General features: G+C 45.1%; 1 protein-coding gene across 1 annotated transcript in view; it reads right to left on the bottom strand.

Annotated features, from left to right (window-relative positions):
* Nucleotides 1-1,468: 1,468 nt before the first annotated feature.
* Nucleotides 1,469-19,406, bottom strand: part of SOS2 (SOS Ras/Rho guanine nucleotide exchange factor 2) — a 69,226-nt gene continuing 51,288 nt past the window's right edge. The window contains exons 19-23 of the mRNA XM_053247571.1: nucleotides 6,685-6,798; nucleotides 5,591-5,849; nucleotides 4,840-4,884; nucleotides 3,902-4,011; nucleotides 1,469-3,389 (exon numbers count right to left, since the gene is read on the bottom strand). Coding sequence (XP_053103546.1) covers nucleotides 2,892-3,389; nucleotides 3,902-4,011; nucleotides 4,840-4,884; nucleotides 5,591-5,849; nucleotides 6,685-6,798 — 1,026 coding nt within the window. The 3' untranslated portion in view covers nucleotides 1,469-2,891. The remainder of the gene's footprint in view (nucleotides 3,390-3,901; nucleotides 4,012-4,839; nucleotides 4,885-5,590; nucleotides 5,850-6,684; nucleotides 6,799-19,406) is intronic.

The following is a 19,406-nucleotide window of genomic DNA, read 5'->3' as shown; positions in this document are numbered from 1 at the left end:
GCTCACATGCAGCACAGCGCACCACCCATGGAAGAGTGGGGGACATGTGCGGGATCCAGAAGTCAAAACCACATTCTCACTTCTCCTGAACTTGGCGAGGCTTTGTCGCTCCTGTGTCATCGCTGCTGCAACAGGCTTCCTATTCTAATACTGTTAGCAAGTTTACAGTGGGTATAGGAAAGAATCACCCCCTTTGATAGACCTTAAATTCTGGTTCCCTTACATCCTGAAATGAAAACACAAAGAAAATTCCCTTCACCAGCTGTACTTCTCCAATGCAACCTATAACACCCAACTGAAAAACATCACAATTACAGTCCAGAAAAAGTGTCAGAAATAAAAAACAAGAATTACTGAGATTGAAAAAGGATCACCCCGCCCCCCCAATGTCAATATTTTGTTGAACCACCTTTTGCTTTAATAACAGCCTTGAGTCTGTTGGGATACTTCTCTATCAACCTTGCACATCTAGACGGAGCAATATTTGCCCACTCCTCCATACAGAACTGTTCAAGTTCAGCATCTCCATACCCACTGTATGTGAGCCAATAACTAAGCTTTAAGCATGTATAACACTATTTGCTTTCAATCTCCCCTTCCTAGTTCCCCACTGTCTAATTTAGACTGTAAGCTCCTTGGGAGCAGGACTCTATGTTGCCTCTGTAAGGCACCATGGGCACGGATGCCACAGTATTAATAAAATAAATAAATAAATAAATAATAAGCACTAATCATTTGCCAGAAGCAGCTGTTGAGAGCTCATTTCCAAAAAAGGAGCTGCTACTTTCCTAGCCAGCTCAAAGTCCCAACTTGAGTTTGTAGAAGGCAACACAAGGTGACCCGCCTCAAGTGGGAGTAGAAAGTATCCCTGTCCCCAAGGACAGACTATAGTTCAGTGGAACAGCATCTTCTTTGCATGGCAGAAGATACCAAGTTCAGTCCCTGCCACCACCAGGCATTGCTGCTAAAGACCTATCTGAGACCCTGGAGAGCTGCTGGTAGTCAATGTTGACAAGACTGAATTACATGGACCAATGATCCCACTCTGTGTAAAGCAGTTTCCTATATAACCTGAGTACCATTAAAAAGGCAGCAGCCAGGGGCGTAGCTATAATTGAGCGAAAGGGTTCAAAGAACACGGGCCCTCAGCTGCTGAGGGCCCTCCAACTCCATCCCTATTTTCTTCATTATCTCCCTCACTCTGGGGGGCCGCCAGAGAGAGGGATGATCACAGGTCCCCTCTCCCCTAGCTATGCCTCTGGCAGCAGCAAATCGTCAAGTATTGAATTATATTTTCCTGATCAGAGGTACAGGGTGGCAGCCATTTGGATTCTCCATTTCTGGGACCAAAATGTCTCAGGCTGCAATTTCTGGCCCAAACCAGCAAGGAAGACTTTGTTCTTCCTCCCGCTCCTTACACCTGTAAACATCCTTTGCAAGGAACACATAAGTTGACTACACTCTCATAAAAATTAAGACTGAGTTGATTTATTAATCTGGTTAAGAACTCTGATACAAAGCACAGGAAAAAGGCCACAAACCAGTCAAGAAAAGGCTTCTGGATTCTACAGTACTTGGAACCAGACTCTTCTAGTTTGCCAGCTTCAACTAAAGAATGCAGAGTCCTGCTGGCCAAAGGAAGGTGTCTCTCATAAGTTTTTAAAAAGTCAAAATAAAAATTATTCGGCATTTGCTGGTTTAAACACCATGTTTCCAAAAGGGACTCCACATAATGAAAGTGAGTATCTAAAAGGAAGTTATTTTGAGTCCAGAAGGCAAAAATTTGTTCCTGGTGTGTAGGGAAATGCTTTTAACTGTGTACAGGAGTAACAGACTGCAGAATAGGCCTCAAGTCACAGAAATGTATACAGGTTATTAATCTGTAAATATACACTATAAACAACTGTACATAATATGGCATAATAGCTTTGTTCACCAAAACAGCAGGCAACTTTTCACTGAAGATACCTCTGCCTGCCCAAACGGGGAAAAGGCACAACTAAACCTGAAGCATGCTAAATACTCTTCAATAACTGGGTGAGGCAGCCTTTGCTCTCTCTGCAAATGAACGCCTCTTATAGTGCATTCTGTTTTTCTTCAATCACTTGTCCTTTTCTTGTCATCTTCAGCAGCAAAATCAATGGAAATTATGACATGATATTGACTAATTTCTGAGAACAGCAGTAATAATGGTCATTCACAAACCTCTTAGGGTTCATGGAATAAAAAGGCAAGTGGCCAAAGAGGTTAAAAACAAAACAAAAAATCAGAAACATGATATACATCTTCATGCTTGGGTGGGAATTCCATCCTCTGGGAAGTTCTCCCAGATAAGCTTCATGGAAATGAACAGGAGCTGAACAAGAGCACCGTTGACTGGTGAGACGCCTGCTCATTTCAATGTGCCTCCTTCAAGAACTTCCCAGTGAATCATGCCCCCTTTTTTAAAAAAATGCAGAAAAGGCTGCTCGTGCTCCAGTTGGGGGTGGGGTGGGGGGAATTCCCACTAGCAAACCTTTTTTTGGGGGGGGGGGGGCTCAGTGCAATGAACTGACGTCAGTTTGAAATTAGTGTAGTGTGTCATTTACAGTGCAAAATCTATACTCTTGGTACTGGCAAAACGATCGGCACTGAGGAGGAGGAGGAGGAGGATGATGAAAAGGCAGTGCTACTGATCACCTGAGGAGAACGCTGTGGTTGTGAAGACAAAGGCCAGGAGGTGTGTTTGTTCTTGCTGTTCCAAGACTTTAGAATGAGTCATGATCAACAGCACTCTGGGTACAAGCATGACTTGCCATAGCATTCAAATACACTGCCTTATTGGAATAAATTAAAAGAACATGGGAACGTTCCAGCTACAATTCCAGTGTCAATGACTACTGTGGTGAAGGTCATTGAGGAGTTTCCGCATTCTCTAGCAAAGAGTGTCTGTGCAAAGGAGGGTGGGAGAGTTCCCTCTTGTAAGTCTTTGGTGGCAGTTTTGGTAGCTGAGGGCTGGAATTGTGACGCGGAGGGACTGGGGGAGCTGCAAGGTTGTTGGGATTCGGGCTGAGCACACACCAGCGACGCAGAATCCGAGGCGAAGGGGTGCTTGGAGTGTTGGGGGAGTTGGGACACGTGCTTGACTCCCAGAGCCGGTCGGGATCTCGGTGAAAACGCCCCACAGGTGGTGGCTGGAGATTGAACGAACAGTTCACAAAGTGCTCTGGAGGACGAAGGGGCACTGGAGGAGGGGTGTCGGGTAGAGGGTCTCTTGGTGGCGGCGGGGGAGGGCTATGCAGTGGCTGATCAAACAGACCAGTGTACGCTGGGACTCGTGGCTGTATCTTTGGAGGTGGTGGCTGCCTTGGTGGAATAGCAGGAGGATCATCGTCCGATCTGGAGCTGCCCTAGAACACAAAAAGATAACAACCCAGAATGGACTCACGTCTCCTGCATGCAAGAACACAGTACATTTAAAGCAAGGAACCTGTATCAGTCTCCTAATCTCTTCCTAATCATGAACTTACTCTACACACTACCTTCCCCACCCCCCCACCCCCCAAAAGAAAAGGCAAATATTCTCAAACTGGCAAATTTCGAATACATTCCAAGCTTGAATGGGATCACAGACACACAAATAAACACTACCCTTCCTAAAGCTAGTAACTCAAACAAACAAAAGACAGTCCTGGAAGGCGTCTTTCAAGATCCACAGGAGCACCATTAAGTGCTCTTTAACATAAAGCTGTTGTAGCATCAAAGAAACTGGTGCACGTTAAAAGAGAGAGAGAGCGAGAGAGATCAAGGTAAAGCAGAGAGTCAGAGCAGGGAGACAAATTTCATACAGCTTTAAGACCCTTGATGTCTGCAATCTAAAAGTACATTTTCCTAAGAAGATTCTGCCAAGCAGAAGCCATACCTTTGAGTTAGAAGAATCCTGGTCAAACTTTTTGCGTGGAGGCAAAGGAGGAGGAACCAGTGGCTCTTCACTTAATTTATGCAAACTCCCACACGAACTGAAGAATGACTCTGAAGGAGGAAAGAGAGAAGAGCGCTTTCTTGGCAATGGAATAAAAAGTATCTATTTAATTGCTACTGTTCTTTACCATTGTTTTATTTAGGCCTCACTTCTTGACTAGATTCACCTGACAAGTCTTGACTAGATTCACCTGGCAAGTCAGAGAGCAGTCTCTATTATTTCAACATTTCTTACAGGGGAGTACAGTCATCTGACTAAGGGGCTTAGACAAATTCATGGAGGACACATCTATCAATGGCTACATGTCCGGTGGCTATAGGCCACCTCCAGCCTCTGAGGCAGGATACTTCTCAATCCCAGTTGCAGAGGAGCAACAGCAAGACAGAGGGCATGCCCTCACCTCTTGCCTGTGGGCTTCCCAGAGGCGTCTGGTGAGCCACTGTGTGAAACAGGATGCTGGTCTGGTTAGGCTTTGGGCCTGATCCACCAGGGCTGTTCTTATGTTCTTAAAAATATCTGAATCTCGGATGCTTTTAAAATAGTGAAATGGTGCACAAAAATTACCTTTGCCTAAGTTCAGTTTCACGTCCATAAAAATTTTGTTCAAAAAAGGGGGGGGGTGAGGAAAGGAGGGCCAAAATCCAAACCCTGAGGAATCCATGCCTGCCGGCCTGCCATACATTTTTCAGCTATTCTTGTTTCTCCAAGCAGAAGGCCACCCCCCTAGAAGGCATCTAGAGCTGGTTCCTTTAATGGGGCTGTGGCTCTTCTTTTCCATACCTTAGGTGCTCTTTAAGAGTAAAATTATCCTAATGCTTGTACTTCCTTATTATTATGCAAAAACCTGCAGAAGTCTAAAAGGGTAGCTGGATACTCACTTGACTGTGGTAAAAGGACAGGAGCAAATATGCTGTTGTTGCTACCTGGAAAGAGGTGCAGAAAGAGATAATTTCCATGAAGCCCATGATCAACGTATCTAGCAGTTCAAAGTGCACGTTGAAAAGAGTGGAGGGGGAGAGGACTGGCAGGGAGTCTTAAAGCACAGAACAAATTTTTAATCAGAGAATAATGCCAAGTGTGTGGGGAGGGAGGACCCAAATCAATCCAGACATGCCTTCTTAAATCTTTCTGTTGTTGTCCTTGCATCTCAGAGTCAAGTGAAGAAGGGTTTTGAGATTTACAGAGGAATCTGAGACTTGAAAGCAGTAAGCATGAGTGTAACAAGAAATCAGTGAGGAGAATCAAACTCACTGGGTTGTCAACATTCTGCAAGGCAGGAAGGAAGAAACTGACCTGGAGTTATTGGCATGAAGGCCATTTTGTCTGAAATATGTTGTGATGGTCATATTGTCTGAAACTTTAGGTCAGTAAAACTAGCCATTAAAAAGGACCAGGACAACTACTTCTATCGGGCCTGAAATGGATAACAAAAAGGCAATCTCCAAAATATATCAAGTCATCCATCAGACTTCACAGAAGTAAGGGGAGCAAATTCCTCTTCACCAACCACCCTAGAAGATTTCCCATTCTGTGGCAGAGCAGCAAACCCACAAATGCAACAGAAAACACCCAGGTCTATTTATCAGGACAGCGAGTTAACCGAAGCTATTAGCTACACAGAATACAAACCGAAAGAGCTGTTCAGATCATTTTCTAGGAACACACTTTCTGAAGATGCAGACACCGGAGGAGTGGATGGTATGCTTGGCGAGGTTGGTGCGGACACTGTGGACTCTTGTTCCGCTTCAGTGATTCTGCTGAAACTGATCTTATAGGGCTCCTTCTCAAGAGGTGTTGGGTGGCCCCGCAGAGTGCCAGACATAGAACCATGCCTGCTTGCATTGGGCCTTATTCCAGGAGACTTCAAAGAATATGTCGTCTTCCTGGGCTAGAGACAAAAAGATGCTGTTTCATAGTCCTTTTTCCCTCCTCCTCTTGTTAGGCTCCGAGCTATTTTGCCTTCTGCTCAGAGGGACCGCAAAATTAATCAGTGTAGCAAACTTTTCAACAAGCAAAATCAGTATGAAAATTGGTTACACATTTAAGGCATCTTTTAAGGCATCAAGCATTAAGAACAACATGTTCATTTGCTAACAAATCAATGGTATCTGCCTACAAACTGCATTTAATTTAATGCTTTTGAAATATTCTTTAGCCCTGAAGCAAGATTCAGAAATGCAATTTTGGTTTGAAATTGAACTCTCTTTTGACCAAAAAAAGTGTTCTGAACCTCAGATTAACACAAAAACACAGATTCCTGCCCGCATCAGTAATTCAGGGCATTCCACATTAAAAGGAGCATTTAACACCATAAAATCACTTTGTGTTGACACTGCATAGTATTTCTTTGTTGTACAAAAGTCAACACTTGGACTTTTGTTTATTTTTTTACTCCTTAGCTCATCCTCCCTTCTCCATTCTTCCTTCCTCCTTGACAGCATTCATCCTCCTCCCATTCCTGGATCCTACAACTCCCTTTCTAATGCTGGAAAGAGAACTCCAGTGCTTTTGCAGATGCCTCTCATGCCTTTCTAGGAACAGGGAAGTATCTACAATACAACCCAATGCTCTTTCCAGCTTGGGAAAAATTGCTGAAGAGGTACTGCCACCTCTCCCTTTAGGCACATAGTTAACTACACCTTTGCTTAAAAAGACAGCTTATCCCACCCTTAGTGCAAATTAAGCCCCCACACATAGAATGTTGTATATCTCAAGAGACTTACATATCTAGGGGGCTTGCTGTTCCGAGGCTCAATTTCCTGTGATTTGTTGAACAGGTGGTCCGTAAACTCTTTTTCTGGTAAGTTTCCCATTGGATTGAGATTTTCAAAGAACCTCTGAAAAGACAAAAATAACTTCCAACAAATTGTATAATTTCCCTTTTTGCCAACTTGGATGTCCAGTAATCAGAGGCATCTTTAGCAGAGAAGGAGGAGGAGAAGGAGGAGGACCACCACCACCTGGGTGACGCCTAGCGGATTGCCAGTGGGAAGAGGGTGCGATCTGCTTCAGCTGGCAAAATCCCCTAAGATGTGAGGATGAACATGTTTCGGATAAACCAGAAAGAGACACAGTAGAGCCAGGAGTTGAGCAGAAGGAAACACAGGACAGCTTGCCAAGTAGATCAAATGATGGTAAGGGGGATAGTACACGCCAACACCAGGTGAGGGACCCGGCATATAGGTGTCTATATACCAATGCCAGAAGCCTCCGAGCCAAGATGGGTGAGCTGGAGTACTTAGTTACTAATGAAAGCATAGATATATTGGGTATAACAGAAACCTGGTGGAATGGTGAGAACCAGTGGGACACAATTATTCCTGGATATAAACACTATAGAAGGAACAGGGAGGGGAGGGTTGGGGGAGGAGTGGTGCTGTATATCAAAAGAAGGGATAGATTCCAATAAGCTAGAAAACCTAGGTGGACCAGAGTCCTCCACAGAATCATTATGGGTTACATTATGAGGACTGAAAGGAAATGTGTTACTAGAGATGTGCTATCACTGTCTGGATCAAAGCGCTGAGAGTGACCTGGAGTTGGAGAAACAAATAAGAGAAGCATCAAAGAGAGACAGGGCAGTAGGCTTGTGCATTTCGATTCGGGCACAAATCGATTTGTGTCCAGAAATGGCAATTTCGGATGATTTGTCTACAAATCAAAACCAGAATTAGACCTCCGCGATAATTTTCGTTTACAAACTGAAATGACCTCCTTTCGGATCCAAATTTTGTTTACTTCGGAGCTCAATCAGCATTGCATTGCAAATTGTCCTTATTGTCTCTGACACAGCAGCAACTGACTGAGTGTTTGTCAGAAGGATTAGCATAGCAGAAGATAAGATATGCAAAAAGGGACACAGCTTCTGAAGACATTTCCTTGGGCAATGGCATGAATGATATTTAGTTAAGAGAAATGAGCTGTATTGTGATGCAATTGTGTGCTGAGAATGAAATGATTAAGCTGAGAGCAGCCAATCCATTGTCAACTCTAAGTAACAATATCCGGAGCTTCTTGCTGGGAGCGCTTGGAGAGACTTCTTACAGCCCCCCCCCCCCCGTTTTCCTCCCTCTTTATTATTTTGTGTGTAATGATTAAGATTCCACGTGCCCTGTGTCCTGTTTGCATTTAAAATATTTAAGCCCTTGCAGAAAACAAAACAAAATGCCAGCAAGGACACCGCTCTGCAAGTCTCTTTCAAGGTATATGGGAGGCACAAGCTTTTATGCTTGGTTAAAGCAAAAAGCATACACTTGCTGGGTTATTATTAATACACTGAGAAGTCTATAAGTGGAATATGGGGAGGGGGGGGTTGAGAGATAACATGATACAGGAAGACATCCCGACTAACAGATTTTTAAATTTCAGATTTTCATTGGAAAGGAAACCAGTTGGAGTTTAGACTCAGCTGTCTTTATTGAATTGATGGCTCTATTTTCCGTTTCCAGAAAGAGAGAACTGAGTTTGCACCAGGAATATATACAGTGAGGGAAATAAGTATTTGATCCCCTGCTGATTTTGTCTGTTTGCCCTCTGACACAGAAATGACCAGGCTATAATTGGAATGGTAGGTTTATTGTAGCTGTGAGAGACAGAATAACAACAAACCAACCCTCAAAAGCCCAGTGCCCAAAAGTCAGCGATGGATTTGCATTGTAGTGAGGGAAATAAGTATTCGATCCCCTATCAACCAGCAAGATTTCAGGCTCCCAGGTGTCTTTTCACTATATGCAGGTAACAAGCTGAGATGAGGAACACCCTCTGTAAGGGAGTGCTCCTAATCCCAGCTTGTTACAGTACCTGTATAAAAGACACCTGTCCATAGAAGCAAGCAATCACTCAGCTTCCAAACTCACCACCATGCCCAAGACCAAAGAGCTGTCGAAGGATGTCAGGGACAAGGTTGTAGACCTGCACAAAGCTGGACTGGGCTACAAGACTGTCGCCAAGCAGCTTGGTGAGAAGGTGACTACAGTTGGCACGATAACTCGCAAATGGAAGAAACACAAAATAACTGTCAATCTTCCTCGGTCTGGGGCTCCATGCAAGATCTCACCTCGTGGAGTTGCAATGATCATGAGAACGGTGACAAAGCAGCCCAGAACTACACGGGGGTAACTTGTCAATGATCTCAGGGCAGCTGGAACCATAGTCACCAAGAAAACAACTGGTAACACACTACGCCGTGAAGGACTGAAATCTTGCAGTGCCCGCAAGGTCCCCCTGCTCAAGGCAGCACATGTACAGGCCCGTCTGCAGTTTGCCAATGCACATCTGAATGATCCAGAGGAGAACTGGGCGAAAGTGTTGTGGTCAGATGAGACCAAAATCGAGCTCTTTGGCATCAACTCAACTCGCCGTGTGTGGAGGAGGAGGAATGCTGCCTATGAGCCCAAGAACACCATCCCCACCGTCAAACATGGAGGTGGACACATTATGCTTTGGGGGGTGTTTTTCTGCTAAGGGGACATGACACCTTCACCGCATCGAAGGGACGATGGACGGGACCATGTACCGTCAGATCTTGGGTGAGCACCTCCTTCCCTCAGCCAGGGCATTGAGAATGGGTCGTGGATGGGTATTCCAGCATGACAATGAACCAAAACACACAGCCAAGGCAACAAAGGAGTGGCTCAAGAAGAAGCACATGAAGGTCCTGGAGTGGCCCAGCCAGTCTCCAGACCTTAATCCCACAGAAAATCTGTGGAGGGAGCTGAAGGTTCGGGTTGCCAAACATCAGCCTCGAAACCTTTCTGACTTGGAGAGGATCTGCAAAGAGGAGTGGGACAACATCCCTCCTAGGTTCTGTGCAAACCTGGTGGCCAACTACAAGAAACGTCTGACCTCTGTGATTGCCAACAAGGGTTTTGCCACCAAGTACTAAGACATCTTTTGTGAAGGGATCGAATACTTATTTTCCTCACTACAATGCAAATCCATCGCTGACTTTTGGGCACTGGGCTTTTGAGGGTTTGTTTGTTGTTATTCTGTCTCTCACAGCTACAATAAACCTACCATTCCAATTATAGCCTGGTCATTTCTGTGTCAGAGGGCAAACGGACAAAATCAGCAGGGGATCAAATACTCATTTCCCTCACTGTATGCTGGTGTAGGGCACCATTTCCTCCTTTCCGCTGCATGTGTGGGTGAAGAGAGAGCTCCATTCATTGCCTGTTCCATCATCCTTTGCCCCTACCCTCCACCATTGACTCCACTTTCCCAGGGGAGCTGCCATTTTCCAGGATTTATGCCCTTGCTTAGCCTCGCTGACCAGCCTGCTGCATATCCCAGTCTCCCATGGAATTGGCCTAAGGACTGCTTTCTTAGGAATTGTCAAAGTTGCAGTGTCTTTGGGGCAGATTTGGGGCAGAAAGGGGTCTGCTGGGGCAGAACAGTGGGTTGGGTGGAAGTGCCCCAAGGCGTGCCTGCCGCAACCCAGACTCCCATGGAATTGGCCTAAGGGCTGATTTTTAAGTGTGTGTGTCTTTGGGGAAGATTTGGGGCAGAAAGAGGTCTGCTGGGGCAAAACAGTGGGTTGGGAGGAAGTGCCCCAAGGGGTGCCTGCCATCACCCAGATTTCAAAGGAATTGATCAAAGGGATGGTTTTTTGTGATTTGGGGATGTTTGAGTATTTAAGCTTCCCCCCCCATAGGGAATAATGGTAATTTCAGCAGCCCCGTAACTACACTTGGGGGGCACTTGTGTGCTGCTGAACAGAGGGTGCCAACCACCCCCCTGGATTGCTAACCCATTGGGGTACTGCGCTTTGTTGTTTCTGAGGTGTTGAGTTTAGATTCTCTGGTAGCAAATGAGATTTTTAATGAAAAACCATGAATCCACTCTCATATGCTACCAGAGAATCTACTCTCAGAACACCTCTAGAATAACAAAACCTTGTACTTCATGGGTTGGCAACCCATGTGCACTACACCACCACTTGCTCTGGGCCACCCCAGTGCCCCTCAAGTGGAGTTATGGGACTGCAGAAACCTCCATTATACCCTATGAGGAAATATGAAAGACGCATAACTTCATTAATTCTTTAAAAATCAGCCCTTTGCCAAATTCCTCTGAAAAAATTGTGGTAGCTTCCTTGCACCAACTGGGCACTACCACCAACCACACTCCACTCTGGGCCACCACCACCACCACCCCCCGCCCGCAGCTATACTTTTCCTGAAACCTCCATTATACCCTATGGGGAAAATCTGAAAGACATGCAAACTTCAAAAATTCACCAAAAATCAGCCGTTTGCCCAATTCCTTTGAAATTTTTATAGTAGCTTCCACTCATTGGGCACTATAACCCCCACCCACTCTTTTGGTCATGTGACCCATTTTTAAATCCAAATTAATTCAGATTCAGATTCGGATTAATTCGGACACAAAACAAAACCGGGGTGATTCGGAGGCTTAGTTTTGGACAAAATACAAAATGGGGTTGATTTGGATTTGGTACAAATTGAAATAGAAAAAATACAAAACGTGCAACCCTACAGGGCAGTAATAATGGGTGACTTCAACTACCTACATATAAATTCACATTCAGGTAATGAGAGAGAGTCCAAATTTCTAGATGTGCTAGAAATTTGTGCCTTAGAACAGTTAATCGCGGAACCAACCAGAGAGATGGCGACTATGGATTTAATCCTGTGTGGTGCCCAGGACCTGGTGCAAGTTGCAGAACCATTGGGTAGCAGTGACCATAGTGTGATCCAATTCAGCATATATGCGAGTGGAGAATTGTCAAGGAAGTCCAACACAGATGTGTTGGACTTCAGAAGAGGAAACTTCTCAAAAATGAGGGGACTGGTAAGAAGGAAGTTGAAAGGGAAAGTTAGGAGTGTCAAATCACTCCAGAAAGCATGGGACTTGTTTAAAACCACAGTACTAAAAGCACAGTTGGAATGTATACCAAGAAGGAGGAAAGGTACCACCAAGTTCAGGAGGATGCCAGCGTGGCTAACAAGCAGAGTCAGGGAAGCTATAAAAGTGAAGAAGACTTCTTTCAGAAGTCCTGCCCAAATGAAGAGAACAGGAACAGAAACTCTGGCAAAAGAAATGCAAGGACACAATAAAGGATGCAAAGAGAGAGGTTGAGGAGCATAGAGCTAGAAGTGTCAAGGGGAATAACAAAAACTTCCTTAAATGTATCAGAAGTAGAAAAACTGCCAGGGAGGCGGTTGGACCCTTAGATGATGAGGGTGTGAAAGGAATTATTAAGGAGGATAAGGATATTGTAGAGAAGCTGAATGAGTTCTTAGCATCTGTCTTCACGGCGGAGGATACTGACTATATACCCTCTCCAGAATTGAGTTTTTCAGGTTTAGTGGCTGAGGAACTGGGTGAATTGGAGGTGACAAGGGAAGATGTTCTAAAATGTCTTCAAAAACTAAAAATTAACAAATATGCCAGGGCCAGATGGCATCCACCCAAGCGTTCTGAAGGAACTCAAATATGAAATTGCCGATCTCCTAGCAAAAATATATAACTTGTCCCTACAATCAGGCTGTGTACCAGAGGACTGGAAAGTAGCCAATGTGACTCCAATTTTCAATAAGGGATCCGGTGGGATGCAAGAAATTACAGGCTGGTCAGCATAACTTTGGTGCCGGGTAAATTACATAAGAACAGCCCTGATGGATCAGGCCCAAGGCCCATCTAGTCCAGCATCCTGTTTCACAAGGTGGCCCACCAGATGCTGCTGGGAGCCTACAGGCAGGGCATGCCCTCCCTCCTGCTGTTACTCTCCTGCAACTGGTATTCAGAAGCATCCTGCCTTTGAGGCTGGAGGTGGCCTATAGCCCTCTGACTAGTAGCCGATGATAGACTTCTCCTCCATGAAGTTATCCAAACCCCTCTTAAAGCCATCCAGGCTGTTGGCTGTCACCACATCTTGTGGCAGAGAATTCCACAAGTTGATTATGCATTGTGTGAAAAAATACTTCCGTTTGTTGGTCCTAGACTTCCTGGCAATCAATTTCATGGGATGATCCCTGTTCTAGTGTTATGTGAGAGGGAGAAGAATTTCTCTCTATCCACTTTCTCCACACCATGCATGATTTGGGAGACCTCTATCATGTCTCCCCACAGTCGTTTGTTTTCTAAACTAAATAGCCCCAGGTGTTGTAGCCTTGCGTCATAAGGAAGGTGCTCTAGGCCCCTGATCATCTTGGTTGCCCCCTTCTGCACCTTTCTGAACTGTGGAGCCTCGGTTGGCATCGGATAGCCGGCCCCTCCCTCCCGGGGGGGCAGCTCAATATGGAGAGCCGACCACCTCAGGAGCGAAGCACAGCCGGAAGGGGGCCGCCTCTCGCCTGTAGCACACCGCACATTCGTGGGGAACCTGGTGCTAAATCATTCATAGGTGACCTGATTCAGTAAAACACTAGAACCAGGGGGCATCCCATGAAACTGAGGGTCGGGAAATTTAGGACCTACAAGAGGAAGTACTTTTTCACACAGTGCATAATTAATCTATGGAATTCTTGCCATAGGATGTGGTGATGGCCACCAGCTTGGATGGCTTTAAAAGGAGCTTAGACAGATTCATGGACAGGTCTATCAATGGCTACTGACTGGTTGATGTGGCCCACCTCCAGCCTCAGAGACAGGATGCCTCTGAATACCAGTTGCAGGGTATTCAGGAGAGAGGGCATGCCCTCAACTCCTGCCTGTAGGCTTCCAGCAGTATCTGATGGGCCACTGTGTGAAACAGGCTGCCCAGCAGAGGTTCTGGGCCTACCACCAAAGGGGCGACACCAAAGGGGGCCGCCTCTTTGGGGAATAACGAGGGCGAGGGTCAGGTTGTTTGGCTCAGGATCCCTCATGGTGTGTAAAGGTCAGTGGTTATTTTAAACTGGCTTTTGTTTAAAATCCTGGGTGAGTTGAGCTTTAATGTGTCTGGGTCTGTCTGGAGATGGGGAGACAGGGGGTGTATCCACTGATTATGAGGCAGCTATTCCAAGAGTTGCGGGGAATAGAAGTAAGGTTAACAGGTCAGCAAGGCATTGCAGGGGAAGAGAAATCAATAACTTAATTGCTGTTTCCCCTTCTGGCTGTCCTGCCAGCAATTTGACCTTGGAAAGCAATGCCAACCACCCACAGAGCCTCATCTTGCTCCTTTCTAATGCCAGATCGGTCCAGAATAAACCAGAAATCATCCATGATTTGATTCTGGATGAGGGGACCGATCTGGTATGTATCACAGAGACTTGGTTGGGGGAGGCTGGTGGCCCAGTCTAGTCCCAGCTTCTCTTTCCAGGGTACACTGTTGAGGAGCAGGGTAGGGGAAGTGAGTGGGGAGGTGGAGTGGCTGTGGAATAATATCTCCCTTGCCAGGATCCCTGTGGAAGTGTCTGACCATATTGAATGTGTGTACCTAAGTTTGGGGACCATGGATAGACTAGGATTTCTGTTGGTGTACCGATCTCCCTGCTGCCCAATGGAGTCCCTAACTGAGCTGATGTACTTCGTCTCAGGCTTGGCGTTGGAGTCTCCCAGGCCTGTGGTGGTAGGGGACTTCAATGTTCACTTTGGGACCAATTTGTCCAAGGCGACTCAGGAGTTCATAGCAGCCACAACAAGTATGGGCCTATCCCAAGTAGCCTCGGGTCAGACACATAATGTTGGTCACACGCTGGATCTGGTTCTTTCACTCTGAACAGGGTGGAGTTCCATGGGTGGGAACTCCTGTAATTTCCCCATTGTCGTGGACGGACCATCGTCTGGTTAAGGTTGGACTCACGACCATGACCCACCTCCGCAGAGGTGAAGGGCCCATTAGGATGCTCTGCCCGAGAAAGTTATTGGATCCATTAGGATTCCAAGAAGCCTTGGAGGGATTTAGTGCTGGCTGTGCTGGTGACCCTGTTGACACTCTGGTGGAGAATTGGAATACTCAACTTACCAGGGCAGTGGACTCTATCGCTCCTAAGCGTCTTCTCTGACTCACTTCAAAACTGGCCCCTTGGTATATGGAAGAATTACAGGGGCTGAAGTGGCAAGGTAGATGACTAGAGCACAAGTGGAGAAAGACTCGACTCAAATCCTACAGACTACAACATAGAGCACATTTGAAGATCTATGCTCAGGAGATACATGCGGCAAAGAAGCGATGCTTTTCCTCCCGTATCGTGTCCACAAGGTTACGTCTGGCAGTTGTTCAGGGTTGTGAAGGGGCTAATGTGTGTCCCTTCCCCCTTGAATCAATATTTGGAACCAACAATTACTCACTGTGAAGTTTTTAATTAGTTTTTTGTGGACAAAATATCTCGTATTCTGGCCAACTTAGATTCTAACTCCACTTGTTAAAAAGTCTGATGCCAAGGTGTCCAGTGTGGACAAGTTGCTCAGAATGGTGCAGCCTACCACTTGCCCTCTTAATCCTTGTCCAACATGGCTTATACTATCTGGCAGGGAGGCTGCTGTAGAGGGCCTGGCAGAGATTATAAATGCTACTCTGAGGGAGAGCAGGATGCCTCCTTGTCTAAAGGAGGCAAACATTAGACCACTTCTGAAGCCTGCCTTGGATCCCTCAGAGCAATTACAGGCCTGTCTCCAACCTTCCATGGTTGGACAAGGTGACTGAGAAGATGGTGGCCTCCCAGTTTCAGACAGTCTTGGAGGAAACTGATTATCTAGACCCATTTCAAACTGGCTTTTGGGTGGGCTATGGGGTGGAAACTGCCTTGGTCAGCCTGATGGATGATCTTCAATTGGGAATTGACAGAGGAAGTGTGACTCGGTTGGTCTTTTTGGATCTCTCGGCAGCTTTTGATACTATTGACCATAGTATCCTTCAGGAACATCTGAGGGGATTGGGGTTGGGAGGCACTGCTTTGCAGTGGTTCCTCTCCTTCCTCACGGGCAGATTCCAGATGGTGTCTCTTGGAGACTGTTGTTCTTCCAAATCTGAACTTTTGTATGTTGTCCCTCAGGGTTCCACATTGTCTCCAATGTTGTTGAACATCTACATTAAACCGCTGGGAGAGATCATCAGGAGATTTGGTGCAAGGTGTTATCAATATGCTTATGACACCCAAATCTATTTCTCCATATCAACATCATCAGGAGAAGGCATAACCTCCCTAAATGCCTGCCTGGAGGCAGTAATGGGCTGGATGAAGGATAACAAACTGAGGCTGAATCCAGATAAGATGCAGGTTCTTATTGTGTGGGGCTGGAACTCTGGAAACAATTTTGATCTGCCAGCTCTGGATGGGGTCACACTCACCCAGAACAGGTATGCAGTCTGGGGGTGCTCCTGGATCCAAACCTCTCCCTGGTGACCCAGGTTGAGGCAGTGGCCAGAGGTGATTTTTATCAGTTTTGGCTGATATGCCAGCTGTGCCAATTTCTTAAGATGAACAACCTCAAACATATGCTGGTAACCTCTAGGCTGGATTACTGCAATGCACTCTATGTGGGGCTGCCTTTGTACATAGTCCAGAAACTGCAGTTGGAACAGAATGCGGCAGCCAGGTTGGTCTCTGGGTCATCTAGGAGAGACCATATTACTCCTGTGTTGAAAGAACTACACTGGCTGCTGATACGTTTCCGGGCAAAATACAAGATGCTGGTTATTACCTATAAAGCCCTGGGTATTAACAGCTTAGGCCCTGGGTATTTAAGAGAACGTCTTCTTTGCCATGAGCCCCACTGCCTGTTGAGATCATCTGGAGAGGTTCGTTTGCGGTTGCCACCAACTCAGGAATGGGCCTTCTCCATTGCAGCCACTGAACTTTGGAATGCACTTCCTATTGAAATAAGAGCCTCCCCATCTCTGGCAACTTTTAAAAAGGCACTGAAGACACATTCATTCACCAAGTTTTTTAATTAGATGCATGGTTTTAATTTTTAATGTGGGTTTTAAATGATTTAATGCTAACTATTTTATTTTATTTTATTTTATAAATAAATAAATAAATAAAATTTCTATACCACCCAAACTCACGTCTCTGGGTGGTTTACAACAAAAAGTTTAAACATCATTAATGTTTAAATGATTTTAATTGTTTAATTGATTTGATGTTTTAAATAATTTTAATTGTAAACCACCCAGAGATGCAAGTTTGGGGCGGTATAAAAATACGTGTGTGTGTGTGTGTGTGTGTGTGTGTGTGTGTGTATATATATATATATATATATATATATATATATATATATATATATATATATAACTGAGTTAATATCTTAATTGCTATATTTGGTTAATGTGCCTTACATGCAAAATATTTAATATTTTAAATATTTTCATGTTTTCCATCAGTGTATGTGCACTTTTAGTTCTTCCTCTGCACTTGTTGTATGACATCATTGTATACCTCTTTTCAAGGGCCTGTGTGGACTTCCCAGCAGCAACTGGTGGGCCACTCTGTGTAAAACAGGATGCTGGACTAGATGGGCCTTGGGCCTGATCCAGCATGGCCATTCTTAAGTTCTAAAATGCTCTGAAAGTGGTTTGTATTGGACAGCTAAAAAAATAAAATGATTCCATCCCCAAAGCCAACGGTCTTTACAGGATAAGAGCAAGAAAGCAAGGATGAATTCAAATTTAAATAAAACTTATAGACAACAGGGAGTTCTTTCTTTCTTTCTTTCTTTCTTTCATAAAACAAAACTTTAATTTATTATAATTTAATTTTATTACTAAATACAAAAATATTATTTTGTTATAAGGCCCTTTTAACTATCAATTAATATTAAAAAAAGAAAGCAGATAAAGGAAATTGGCCAGCAGCATCTAATACAAAATCAAATATATAATACACTTCTTTTTCCTTCCATATTTATGGGGCATATTTATGGTGCTTAGTAATGAATAACTAGTTTCAGTGCTGATTAATAAGCTGCAGAAGAAGAGAGGTGGGAGCGGAGGGCAGAAATAAATGCAGCACAGCATTTATTTATTTGTTATCTTTTTATACTGCCTGATATGTACATATCTAGGGAGTGTACAAAATTTAAAAAACACAGATTAAAATACACAAGACAATAAAATGTGTCAGATTTATATAAAATTAATTCTAATTAAAACAGGAGAGTCTTGAGGGTCTTCCTGAAAACAAACAGAGAAGGAGATGCTCTTATTTCATCAGGGAGCATATTCCAAAGTCCTGGGGTAGCCAGAGAAAGCCAGGTCCTGAGTCGCCACCAGACGAGCTGGTGGCAACCGTAACCAGACCTCTCCAGAAGATCGTAACAGGCGGCAGGGTTCATTACAAAAGAGGTGCTCCCTTAAATAGCCTGGACCCAAGCTCTTAAGAGCTTTATAGGGAGTAACCACCACTTTGTGTTTCACCTGGAAACATATCAGCAGCCAGTGCAGTTCCCTTAAAATCGGTGTTATGTAGTCCCTTCATGTTGTCCCAGAGACCAATCTTGCTCTGGCATTCTGTAGTTTTCAGACTACGTACCAACTGTAGTTTTCAGACTATGTACAAAGGCAGCCACATGTAGAGCGCATTACAGTAGTCAAGCCTGGAGGTTACCAGCATATGTACCACTGTTTTAAGGTCATTCACCTCTAGGAATGGAAGTAGCTGACATATCAGCCAAAGCTGATAAAAAGCATTCCTAGCCAATGCCTCAACCTGAGAGAGCTTTGGGTCCAGGAGCACTCCCAAGCGACGTACTTGATCTTTCAGGGGGAGTGTAACTCCATCCAGAACAGGCAGATCTAAACCATCTCCCGGGTCCTGACCCCCGACAGTCAGTACTTCCGTCTTATTTGGATTCAACCTGTTTGTTATCCCTCATCCAGCCCATTACGGCCTCCAGGTAGGGATGTGAACGGAACCGGTGGTTCCGCCAGTTCGACGGCAGGGGGTGTCTAATTTTAAGAGTGGGGGAGGCTGCACTTACCCCTTCCGCCACTTTCCCCTCTCCAGCGTCCATTTTTGTCAAAGCCCATCAGGTGGCAGCATACCTCTCTACTGCCCAGATATAGCTGGAAGTATCTGACGCACCAGCGGTTATATCCAGACAACGGGGGCAATAGGGCGACAGGAAGGTACAATGCCGCCCCGATGGGCTTTGACAAAAATGGATGCCGGGAGGGGTAAGTGCACCCTCCCCCACTCTTAAAGCAGCACCCCTGCCATCTTTGAGCCTGCCTCATGCAGTTCCGTGCACATCCCTACCTCCAGGTAGGAATTTAGGGAAGATATGCCATTTCCTGATGTGGTCAACATGGAGTAGATCTGGGTGTCATCAGCATATTGATAACATCCCACACCAAACCTCCTCATGATCTCTCCCAGCGGTTTCATGTAGATGTGTGGAGAGAGGGTGTGTGTGTGTGTGTGTGTGTGTGTGTGTGTGTGTGTGTGTGAGAGAGAGAGAGAGAGAGAGAGAGAGAGAGAGAGGTGTGTGCACACACTGCCTTGAAACTGCCATCCAGAACGAAACTGTTTCCAATCACTGAAGATAAAAATTAGAGGGA

The sequence above is a fragment of the Hemicordylus capensis genome, chromosome 1, assembly GCF_027244095.1.
Source record: "Hemicordylus capensis ecotype Gifberg chromosome 1, rHemCap1.1.pri, whole genome shotgun sequence".
NCBI lineage: Eukaryota > Metazoa > Chordata > Lepidosauria > Squamata > Cordylidae > Hemicordylus > Hemicordylus capensis.
Note: the sequence above shows the minus strand (reverse complement) of the source record. Positions and strands in the feature narration are given on the sequence as shown.